The 12,336-nt window shown below is 41.9% G+C and overlaps 3 protein-coding genes across 3 annotated transcripts; 2 read left to right on the top strand and 1 right to left on the bottom strand.

Annotated features, from left to right (window-relative positions):
- Positions 1-98: 98 nt before the first annotated feature.
- LOC134624669 (HLA class II histocompatibility antigen, DR alpha chain-like) lies at positions 99-1,719 on the bottom strand. Its single transcript, XM_063469696.1, has 4 exons — positions 1,508-1,719; positions 1,181-1,429; positions 422-706; positions 99-230 (listed from the first exon to the last, which is right to left on the bottom strand). Exons 1-4 carry the CDS (start codon positions 1,563-1,565, stop codon positions 100-102), a joined length of 723 nt encoding a protein of 240 aa, XP_063325766.1. The 5' UTR covers positions 1,566-1,719; the 3' UTR covers position 99.
- A 1,554-nt stretch (positions 1,720-3,273) lies between these two features.
- Positions 3,274-5,048, top strand: LOC134623760 (tripartite motif-containing protein 16-like). Its single transcript, XM_065470322.1, has one exon. It carries the CDS (start codon positions 3,629-3,631, stop codon positions 5,042-5,044), a length of 1,416 nt encoding a protein of 471 aa, XP_065326394.1. The 5' UTR covers positions 3,274-3,628; the 3' UTR covers positions 5,045-5,048.
- Positions 5,049-5,451: 403 nt separating this feature from the next.
- On the top strand, positions 5,452-11,844 carry LOC134624662 (RING finger protein 150-like). Its single transcript, XM_063469686.2, has 2 exons — positions 5,452-5,913; positions 9,627-11,844. Exons 1-2 carry the CDS (start codon positions 5,463-5,465, stop codon positions 9,863-9,865), a joined length of 690 nt encoding a protein of 229 aa, XP_063325756.1. The 5' UTR covers positions 5,452-5,462; the 3' UTR covers positions 9,866-11,844.
- Positions 11,845-12,336: the final 492 nt, after the last annotated feature.

Raw genomic sequence — 12,336 nt, 5'->3', positions numbered from 1 at the left:
TCCGATGTTCATTACAGGTGAACTCTGCACACACAACAATAACACAAACTCATTATGAGCTCATTGTAGAACTATGATGACATCATCACTGTGAGCCAATCAGCTGCACTCGTTTCCTTTGACCAGGAAAAAGGTTCCAACAGCCACACCGAGCAGACCGAGAGTCAGACCCACTCCACAGAACACAGAGGGTCCAACACCTGGATCAGAGGGAGCAGATGAATCCACTTCTGGAGACACAAACACAGAGAAACATGAACCTTCACATCTGGAGGCAAAGAGGAAAAACAAACATCTGTCTCAAACTGTCAGCTCGATCAGATCCAGCTGTTCTGATGAACACTGAGCTCAGTCTTCACAGCTGGAGACAGACACCTCTGTATTTTTGTCAGTGTTCTGTGTTTAAATAAAGTTTTCTCACCATAGTACTTGGTCAGTGGTTTTGTCAGGCTCAGATGTTGCACTGCACAGCTGTACACATCTCCCAGCCATGGGGTGAACTGAAGTCTGGATGTCTGTTTGAAGGAACCATCTTTGTTGGGATAGGGAACATTGATGGTGGATCTTTCAATGACCTTCTGTCCGTTCTTGGTCCAGGAGATGTTGACAGGAGCAGGATAGAAACCAGTCACATGACAGATCAGAGTGTTCTGGACTCCAAACTCCACGTCATCTCTGGTGTAGATCATCACAGCTGAAGGAACATCTGTGCACAAACACATCAGGCAGAGGACGATCAGAGCTCAGCGGGTTTTCATCAGCAGATGATTTTATTTATTAATAAACATCAATAAAAAGTTCAGGTGTTCAGCCAGATGATGTCATCACTGTCTGTGTGAGAGAAACTAGTGTGAGGTCAGAATCATGAAGTTAAACTAGAAACAGACGAGTACAGACAGACTCAGTTCAGCTTTAGAGGAACTAAAAGCAGGAAAAATAATATAAAATGGGATCTTTAATATAAACACAAATATAATCATGTCAGCATTATGTTTCTGTACACATGATCAGTCTGAATGTGTTTAAGGTGGAATGATTTCATATATTTAATCAGTTTGAAGCTGCGTGTGTTTGATTGGACTGATTACTTCAGCACTGATGATGTCATCAGTGTGTTACTCTACAGAGCGTGCAGGTAAACACAGGTGAGGTGAGACAGATGTTACATGTTTGTATTTACCCTGTTCTGGAGGATAGTCCTTCATGAATTTACCAACTTTCTGTATGCTCTCTCTGCAGCTCTGTTGAACAGTCACAGCTTGTTCATAAACTCCATCCTGGTAAGTGAAAGGCTCAACAAAAGGAGGCAGAGAGTAGATTTCCTCCTGTTTGTTGAAGTCTGTGTAGGCAATCTCTTCACCATCCAGTCCATACATGTCCTCTCCATCAGAGTCTGAACAGCCAGTGATATGAACGTCACTGCGCAGAGCTGAATCACATCAAACACTGATTAGTGACCTGATCAATAACCTGATCAATAACCTGCTGTTTACAGAGAGAAACTCACGGTCAGCAGAGACACAGATGACACAGGAGAGGAAGAGGAGCAGCTCCTTCATCTTCATCAGCAGCTCTCTGACAGTCAAACTGTATGAGTGTGTGTGTGAACCTCACAGTGAGTGAAGTCTCTGAAAGTGCAGCTGAGCTCTAACACAGAGCAGCCAATCACAGAGCTCACAGCTCCTGATGACATCAGTGTCCAGGCAGACAGCAGCCGAAGGTGAACATGATCTAACACAGACAGCACCGATCAATAATCAATATTTATAGACTCTTCAAAATAAAGTTCAGCCTGATCAGTTTCCACTCTGAGGATTTTCAAAATAAAACCAACTTTATTTTAATAAAATTCTTGAGTTTGTTTAAAAACACTGTGAAATAAGACTTTATTTCTTATTTAAATAGTTTCCAGTTTAAAACACACCTGAGTTCATGTGTGTTACTGTGGAGCTGAGAGTCACAGCTGTGTTTGTCGGAAACTTTTACAAACACAAAAACTTTACGCCTCCATCATATGTGGTAGATCCATCCAGCAGGCCCGATCAGAGTCTTTACTGGGCCTATTCTGGCCCCGGGCCTTATGTTTGACACCTCTACAATAACGTGATCAGCTTTCAGAGAATGATTATTGATCAGAAGTTCAGGATCAATAGTTAATGTCTCAGAGGAGCAGCTGAGTTAGAGCTGAGGAGGAGTTTAAAGTGTTTCCTGTTTCCTCTGCTGTTTATCAGCCAATCAGCTCTTAGCTATTACACAGCTCACCTTTGCAGGTGTGGCAGGTGAGTCATTCCGTCTGAAAGCATTGTGGGCCTTCTATATATTAATCTCTGATTCATAAAAATGTGATGGTCATGTAAGATATGTTTAAAGATAACATACTTATTTAAACATATACGATATATATATATATATATATATGTTCAAAAAGTCAGTCAACCTGCACACACTGATGTTTAAACATGAAAAACTCTGAGACTGTTAAAGTTAAAAAGCCTGAAACTTTCCTTCATCATTCTTAACATCTGAATGAACCAGGATCTGTAACATCAAACAATCTGTATGGGTTAGATAAAATAAAAGAATCAAGTATCTGTAAAGTCTCAGGTTTGAAGACTTAAAGGAAGAAAATCTAATTTTAATTAAACATTCATGCTGAACAAATATCACAACTTGTAAATCATCAGCAGATGATCCACAGAGAACAAAGTTCTACTGCTCAGATTGATTGTTTATCTCCAAAAAGTTGAATCTGTTCATCTGGACGTAGTGTTTTGTGGGAGAAACGTTTCGTCACTCATCCAAGTGACTTCTTCAGTCTCAGCTGACTGCAGGTTTCCCCAATCTTATAAACAGTACATTTGCATAATGACTGAAACCAGCAACAACCACTGATCAAAACCACTGGTTAATGGCCATGAGTACCATTCACAGAGAGTTGGGGAATGGCTGCAATCACAGCGTTGTAAGATGGCGAAGTTCTTTTTGGAGATTTACACAAAAGTGTCTTTTTCTTTCTGTGATTTGAGATCATAACCAAAGTTTCACATTCATTTCCAGCTGAACATTGTGCTGAACTAAAAGCAAAACTAAAGCCCTGTACACAAACACATCATATACAAACAAACAAACAAACAAAAGATCAAAGCAACAAAAAAGGACAAAATAAAACAACTGAATTTAAAAAGTGCTCTTTTGTGCTTATAACATATAAAAATAATAAAATAAAAAATGTGATGATCTCAAATCACAGAAAGAAAAAGACACAAAGTGTGATTTATTTATTTATACAGAAGAACGGGTTAACAAGCTTAAAGGTTTATGAGAGCAGTAAATAAAAGGGTTAAACACATAGTTTTACTCTCAAACTGCTCCTCTTGCTGGAGTGAAGCACAGCCTGATAACCCTCCCTCTTCTTCCTGCTCCTAAACACAACACCTCCTCTGTCCAAGTGTTTCCTCGTTCCCTCCCCTTCAGATCTGCAGTTTGGTGATGGGTAACCTACATGTGGTGACGTGTAAGAGCTGACAGGCTCCATTCACTGCAGAAATATGTTGTTGAGATCAGAGCTCAGACCAGTTTCCGTTATAAGGAAGAGAAACTCACACAGTCACTGACACTGAGAGGAGAAATGGCACAGAAAGGAGTTCAGCTGAACCGAGAAACTTTCTCTTGTTCCATCTGTTTGGATCTACTGAAGGATCCGGTGACTACAACCTGTGGACACAGCTACTGCATGAACTGTATTAAATGTTTCTGGGATGAAGAGGACAGGAAGGGAATCCACAGCTGTCCTCAGTGCAGGAAGACTTTCACACCGAGGCCTGTCCTGGAGAAAAACACCATGTTAGCAGCTTTAGTGGAGCAGCTGAAGAAGACTGGACTCCAAGCTGCTCCAGCTGATCACTGCTATGCTGGACCTGAAGATGTGGCCTGTGATGTCTGCACTGGGAGGAAGCGGAAAGCCATCAAGTCCTGTTTAGTCTGTCTGGCCTCTTACTGTGAGAAACACCTCCAACCTCACTATGATGCAGCTCCATTAAAGAAACACAAGCTGGTGGCCCCCTCCAAGAAGCTCCAGGAGAACATCTGCTCTCGTCATGATGAGGTGATGAAGACTTTCTGTCATACTGATCAGCAGAGTATCTGTTATCTCTGCACGATGGATGAACATAAAGGCCATGAAACAGTCCCAGCTGCAGCAGAAAGGACTGAGAAGCAGAAGGAGCTCGAGGTGAGACGACTAAACATCCAGCAGAGAATCCAGGAGCGAGAGAAAGATGTGAAGCTGCTTCAACAGGAGGTGGAGGCCATCAATGGCTCTGCTGATAAAGCAGTGGAGGACAGTGAGAAGATGTTCACTGAGCTGATCCGTCTCATCCAGAAAAGAAGCTCTGATGTGAAGCAGCAGGTCAGATCCCAGCAGGAAACTGAAGTGAGTCGAGTCAAAGAGCTTCAGGGGAAGCTGGAGCAGGAGATCGCTGAGCTGAAGAGGAAAGACGGCGAGCTGGAGCAGTTCTCACACACAGAGGATCACAACCAGTTTCTACACAACTACCCCTCACTGTCAGCACTCAGTGAGTCTACACACTCATCCAGCATCAATATTCGTCCTCTGAGGTACTTTGAGGACGTGACAGCAGCTGTGTCAGAGACCAGAGATAAACTACAGGACATTCTGAGAGAGGAGTGGACAAACATCTCACTGACAGTCACTGAAGTGGATGTTTTACTGTCACCAACAGAGCCAAAGACCAGAGCTGGATTCTTAAAATATTCATGTGAAATCACACTGGATCCAAACACAGCACACACACATCTGTTATTATCTGAGGGGAACAGAAAAGCAACATTTATGAAACAACAACAGTCTTATTCTGATCATCCAGACAGATTCACTGGATGGTATCAGGTCCTGAGTAGAGAGAGTCTGACTGGACGTTGTTACTGGGAGGTGGAGTGGAGAGGGGGAGAAGTTTGTCGCAGTGGCAAACAAGAATATCAGCAGAGCAGGGAGCTCAGAGGAATGTGGATTTGGGTGGAATGACAAATCTTGGCTCTTAACTTGCAACACAGAAATTTTTCAGTTTTGGCACAACAGCCCGCCGCCTGGTGCTTCACCTCGGCGGGGTCACGTCGCGTCACTGCTGCGGTGATTTCTCCCCTCAGCTGTGCGCATTTAGGAGTTTTTTCGTGGGTGTTTCTCATCAAGTTAACGGTGGAGGCTGGAAATGGAAACTGCTAACAGGCGTCTGCTGCTAGGTAGCCTGAGAGTAGTGGAGGGGAGCGGCTAAAAACAGCCTTTTTTTTTCTTTCTTGTGAAAAAAGGGGAGTATAAGCGAGTTAAACACGCTCCTGGTGGTTTTGCCTTTTAGCATGGTGGAGTAGGAGGCTCCAGCGTTGAAGCTACCGGGCTCAACCGACCTACCGACTCACAGCTCGCTCTCACCCCGGGGAGGCTCGTGATGGCCCCGGGCTCGCTGGTGGCGGCCTGCCGCAGCCTGGCCCTCTCTACGTGGCTGCTCTCCTTCTGCTTCGTCCACCTGCTGTGCCTGGACTTCACCGTGGCCGAGCGGGAGGAGTGGTACACCGCCTTCGTCAACATCACCTACGTGGACCCGGCCACCTCGGAGCTGCGCACCGAGAAGACGGAGTGCGGGCGATATGGCGAGCACTCTCCGAAGCGGGACGCCAAGGGGGTTTTGGTCCTACCCGCAGCACCGCTCGACCGCCAGGCCTGCGACCCCAACACCCGCTTTGCGGTGCCCGCTCAGGCCGGGGCCTGGGTGGCGCTGATAGCCCGGGGCAACTGCACCTACAAGGACAAGATCCGCCACGCTGCAGCCCACAACGCCTCTGCGGTGGTCATCTTTAATGTGGGCTCCACCAACACTAACGACACCATCACCATGCTAGGTAGGATGATGTTCTGCTTTATTCACCCCAATAAATGTGCATTTAACTCTATTTCCTCCCTCTGTGAAGTGGCTTTGTTTAGCTTTTTTGAGTTGGGTAGTTTGCTGCTGGGGTGAACTATGGGGATTAAAGGTGACGTCTACAATGTTTATCTTAATTTCTTAATACAAACATGGAAAAAGTCAAACTCACGAGGTATTTCTGTTATACGGGATGTGTTGGATCTTTCAGAGTAATTTAGTTTTATGTCAGTCCAAGGAGGTTTGGCACGGTCTTATATGCAAACTGTCCCCAGATTCTCCTTATTTGGAAACGGTGTAGTTTAGACTAGAGGAACCGCTGCCAAGCAGTGTGTTTTTATATAATTTTAATGTTGTGTTTCCCCACTTTCACAATTCTCCCATCTGTGGAGGCACTGTCTTGCTGCCACCCTCACTGGGCAGGGTGAAGCACTCACACTGGGGACTGCTTTACTGTGGACACTGAGAAATAGTTGAGTGGAAAATGTAGATGTGTGTACAGGTTAAGTTGGTGTCGGGTATAAATTAAATGTAGAACATAGACACACTGACACCGGACATTGGTTAGAGTCATTTTTAAATGTTGTGGTTGGTGTTTTGGTCTCACCTGTTGGTGTGTTGGGCCAAGAAATCGCCTTGTTTAGACTTAACAAGTCAACACTCTCTTCTTCATCACCTCATCTTCCTCTTCTGACTGCTGCTGAGCTCCAACTATTTTTACCTCCTGGAGATGATTCATATTCACTGAAATTTCACTCATGACTCAGAAACTGTTCAGCTTTTCCCCATTTATTAGTCTATTTATTAAGAACCTCTGTTGATTTTATATGCAAAGGATTTTTCTTCTATCATTGAACCTTTTAAGGTTTTTCTCAAAGTAGTTTTGGGGAAATTTTAATTAGATTTACAGCTTCAGAATAACTTTGTGATGTCAGATTAGAAAGTCTGTGTCCAACCCTGGTGTTTGATCAGATGTTTGATCCCTGCAGGGTTGGATTTTTTATATGAATGTTGAATTTGTTGTTTTGGAATTGAGTTCGATTTTTACTGATGGATGATTTGTTGTAAAAAGTGGATCTACCAGCAGTTTATTTCTTTGTTATTATGATTCAATGTTATGATTAAGTATATTGTCCACTTTTTGTGTGCCAGAGGCGGGGATTTCTCTGTCCTGGATGTAAATTTGCCTGGTAAATTGTTGAAACTGTCAAATAAACCCTGTTTGTGTTTTGTGATATTAAACACACACAGTGTTCCCAGGTAAGGTAGAGAGGTCTGTGTTCACAACGCTCATGTGTGGAAATGTATCAATAGTGTGTGTTGGGAGCTGATAACAAGCTGAGACAGCCAGGAAATGTGTTTCCTTGATAATTGTTCTTTTATCAAAGCTGGTTAATTCTGCCTCTGGTGTCTCTGGGGGAGTGCAGTTTGTGGCTCGGCTGCAGGTGGAGCAGTGTGTTCAAGGGAGGCTGGTTGTCAGCCAGCAAGCATCATCTAAGCATACCTTCACTATTTTAGTAGCTGCTGGGGCCAGAGGAGGAGAGAAGTGAGCTGAGGGTGAAGCAGCTGGACAAGCAGCACAAGAGTGAGCATCGTGGGAATTGTAGAAACACTTGGTACATGGTACGATCCAGAGGATTTCTGAAACGGGTTCCCAGCCTTACGTTTCCAGTTTGAATTAACAACACATTCTCTGAATTCCCTTCATCAGCTTCCAACTAAAGCAGAATAAAGTGTAACACAACTGATGATGTGATGCACAATTTCCTAGATCACAGTGAGTCTGTTGCACATGGTTGGAAACTATTAATGTGGGAAGCATCAAATTTAACAGGCGTGCACCGCTTAGTGTTTTTCTGTGATGGGAATGAAATAAAAAGATGTGTTAACACTTACAGTCTGTGTCTCATAGTAAGTGTGGAAAAAACATGACATAAATGAAATCATGACCCTGCTCACTCGGTGGGTTTGGGCAGTGTGAATAAGCTTCACATTGCTGCAGGGGAATCAGCAGGTGTAACGCCGCCAAACCAGAGGTGAAACATTGTTTAAAGGGGGAGGATACTTAGACTCTTCATAACCAGCAAGAAGACATTTTCCCAGAAATGTTTGACGCTGATTTGGGTGATATGGGTGAATATTGTGCAGATGATGATAATGTGAGACACTACTGACATGTACAGATGGATTTTCTAAGTATGCATGCAGGTGCCTTCAAACCAAGGCAGGAGCATCTGTTGCATCTACTTTTGAGGATGTTCTGAGAGACGTGTACCTGTTAACAGTGTTGGGAAGGTTACTTTTAAAATGTATTCCACTACAGATTACAGAATACATGCCCCAAAATGTATTTTGTATCGTATTCCATTACGTTACTCAGAGTAACGTATTGTGAATACAGTATGTTGGATTACTTAATATCATGGCTTTTACAACTACATGAATGTACTATTGCTGTGGTTTATTACTTTTACTTAAGGTTATTCGGCTTAGCAATACCAACTAGATTTTTAAATCTTAATATAAAATGAGTAACAGTAGGGTGGACATTAGGTAAGGCTGCACTTTTTGCAGCGATCTCATATAGAAAACTATTTCGCGCGTATGTAAAACAGGTCCGCGGCTCTGAACCGTAGTAAAGGGACCTCTGGCTAATACGTCGGGTTCATGTTGGGCTCGTAGCTGAGAACTAGCTTTACTATCTGGAAGCAGAATATGAGTGACTATAAACAGGTAAAGAGAGAAGGGCCTGAATTTTTTCTCTCTCTGTGTCAGTGAGCTTACAGTGTGTTTATGATTTCAATTTAGGCAGTACTTGTTTTTTTATAGTAACAGCAAAGATCATTATTTTTGTCAGAGTATTTTAAATTGTTGTAAAAAGAATTTTTATTTTGTTTTCTTTAAATAAAAGTTCCTGAAAATGTCATAAGGCCTGGATGGAGTGATCACAATGAAACTGTACCTTGATACAGCCAAGAAATTTAAATGCAATTTTAATTGTGTCTTTATTAAAGATTATATAAAGATGGACATGAAAAGTTATTTGGTGAAGAATGCAAAATGCATGCGTGTGTGTGTGTGTGTGTGTGTGTGTGTACACACACACACACACACACACACACACACACACACACACACACACACACACACACACACACACACATACCACACACACACACATACCACACACACACACAATATATATATATATTTTGTGTGTGTGTGTGTGTGTATGTATGTATATGTATGTATGTATGTATGTATGTGTGTATATATATATATATATATATATATATATATAATTAAAAAAAATATATAATTAAATAAGACTTCTTAACAAGAAAGTAGTAATTTTTTGACCTTTTATTTGCATCCACTGGATTGGAGTGCTGACTGAAGGTCTGTGATGCTTCTTTATCAATTTATTTCCATTTGTTAAACGATGCTGTCAGTGGCCGTCATCCACACAGTGCCTCTCTGACAGAAACCGTCGTGTGGATCAGGGATTCCCAGCCCCGCTGCATCCACGGTGAATATTCTAATGGTCATCAAAACCGTGTCTTTATTGATTATATATACTGACCGGCGTTAAAGTTTCATTGCAAGTTCATCGACCTAAGGAGTAAAATTTAAATACTCCAATTGTTTATATTTGTCAGTGACTTAAAGCTTCTCACCTGTCCTCATCTTCAGGTGCAAGCGAGGTCGTCGCCATCATGATCCCGGAGCCAAAAGGCCGCGAGATCGTATCGCTGTTGGAACGAAATGTGACGGTCACCATGACGATCACCATCGGGACGAGGAACCTGCAGAAGTACGTGAGCAGGACGTCGGTGGTGTTCGTATCGATCTCCTTCATCGTGGTGATGATCATCTCCCTCGCCTGGCTCGTCTTCTGCTGCATCAAGAGGTTCAGATACGCCAACGCGTGAGACCGGAACCAGGTGCGAACACGGGTCTGCGTCTCCTGCTGTTCTGCTTAGTTTATGAAGACAATGAAGATGATGATAATGTGAGACACTTACTGACATGTACAGATGGATTTTCTAAGTATGCATGGGTCAGGTGTCTTCAAACCAAGGAAGGAGCATCTGTCGCATCTGCTTTTCTCTTCTGAGTGAGGGCCGTGTACCTGTTAAACTTCAAACAGATGAAGGCGAGGAGTTTAATAATAAACATTTCCATCAGGTGATGGTCCGGTTTAATATCACAATTTTATGGATTTAAAAGAATTGTAAGTGAATAAAAAAGATGTAAGTGTGAAAACTTGTTTGTAAAACAGTTTTATTCTATATTTACATTTTCATTTCATCTTTTTTCAGTATCAATTTTTTTCACTTTCAATACAAACCTGCTTATAAAAGTCACATTATTACAATAATATGTCATTAAAATCTGTATATTGATTTAATTTTGCTGTCAGACAGTTTAGTGAGTAGTAGCAAGGGTTGTGTGTGTTTATTGTTTGTTACTGCCTGGAGTAATCAAAGTACAGTTTGACTTTTCGTGCTGTAGCCTACAAAGAGCACCATGTTGGGGTGTCACCTCTGAATGAGCTGGTGTGGAGTTAGTCTCAGGTTTTGTGCTGGACTATATGCACCTTGTGTGTCTGGGGGTAACGCGCAACCTTATTAATCTTTGGGTAAAAGGACCCTGAACATGCAGACAGTCTATGCAAATAACTGTGATTTCAGCATTCATGCTTTCTTTCAGGCAATGTTTACAAGGAAACCAAGGTCTCTCCTTGTAATTAGCACGTGGAAAGCAACTGAATTAAGACAATGTTTGTTTTTACACAGGTCCTGTTGTTTTACTTAGTAATGTACCAAGCCAAATGTATAGACACTTTATACTTGTATCTATATCTAAGTCTTGATTTGTGTAATGTAGAGGGAAATTCTTATTGTGACAAACATTTTACAGGATTGCCAAGTTGTCAAAGCACCGTGTCAGGTCTTTGAAAACTGTAATTCAGCTTCCCGCTGGACTCAACGTGCCTTGGAACTTACTTTGTTTCAATTCTGTCTAAACACACACATACTACTTGACTTCTTTTTGCTTTCCCCCAGCATGCTATGATTTGCAGTTGTTGATTTTCTGGATGGTGGAGGTGGATCCAAAATTATTTGCAATTGGTTTACAGGACTGGTGGAAGACTCTTGTTTCTGGCCATCAGGGAGAGTCAGTATCTAAGGCTGTGAAGGATGGAGCTGCTCTAGATACTGCACAACCACAACTACAGAAAATTACATTTCACTTGTGGCCTTATGGATATTTTAGGATTGTCTCTTAAGAAAATGATCAAGGTGTCAAAATAAATCTATACTGTGGTTGTTAGGGTGATTCTGATAAAAGTTGTCATTGTTGTGCTTTAATTTGTGGACCTTGTTTTAAACTGAATGATCAAAGACATTCTTTTGCCTGTTGAGTGGTGGGGAGGCTATAGTGTTTACCTGCAGGCATGTAAGGTTCTGGTATCCTTATAGTAAGGAATGTTTACCTAACTTACTTACTCGCACATGCATATATACACACACAAACAGTGCTTTTAACATTTTGAACACATGTCATGTGTTCAGGGCAGCACTATAGTTTCTAAGGCTGAGCTGCAGATGAACCTGTAACTTATTTCCTGATCGACAGTTTCAGATTTGATCTGAAGTCGTTCTTAATGGACTGTTTTTGTTTTTAAATGCAGAGAAATTAGTGACGACCACAGCAATGTGATCATGATCATGACCTACACTGTCTCATTCTGGGAGAGTCAATATTTTATCTTCTGAGTCTCATCATCATCTTTGTGTTTCAAACTTCATCTGTTTGCTTTTTACTTTCACTTAATCCTTGATTTCAGGCACTTAATGAAAACAGGCTGGCAAAGCATATGTGCTCAAAATAAATAATTATGAAAGCGTCATGAGTGCTTATCTGAAGCAACATTTGGTTTCCATTTGTCGTTCTGCTTCCTTGTTCTTCTCATTCTTGTCTCACTTGGATCAATAAGAATTGAGAGATTTTCCAGCTCATCTGATGTTGAAGTTTTTTCAATTTCTCATTCTTGCACTTCCGCAGTAATCAGGTCACAGCTCTCTACTTTCATTTTGGTCTTATTGTTTCTGCCGTCTGCACAAAGAAATGACAGAAAAATGTGTTACTGCACACAAAGTCATGTAAACAGTTTTAAAAAACATTACACAGTTGTGAGACTGTGAGTATTACCCTCTTTGCTGCTCCGTCTGACAGCGAGGACATTAACAACAAAAAATAAATTGACCGCTTCCTTGTGTGAAGGAAAGCAAATGTAATCTTCAGCACACAGATCCTGGTTTGCAGCCAGTAACACACTGATTTAATGGAGACAGACAGAACATCAACCGAATATCCCCAAAAAAGGAAAAAAAAA

Source organism: Pelmatolapia mariae, linkage group LG3_W, assembly GCF_036321145.2.
Source record: "Pelmatolapia mariae isolate MD_Pm_ZW linkage group LG3_W, Pm_UMD_F_2, whole genome shotgun sequence".
Lineage (NCBI taxonomy): Eukaryota > Metazoa > Chordata > Actinopteri > Cichliformes > Cichlidae > Pelmatolapia > Pelmatolapia mariae.
This window is presented reverse-complemented; position numbering and strand designations above follow the sequence as displayed.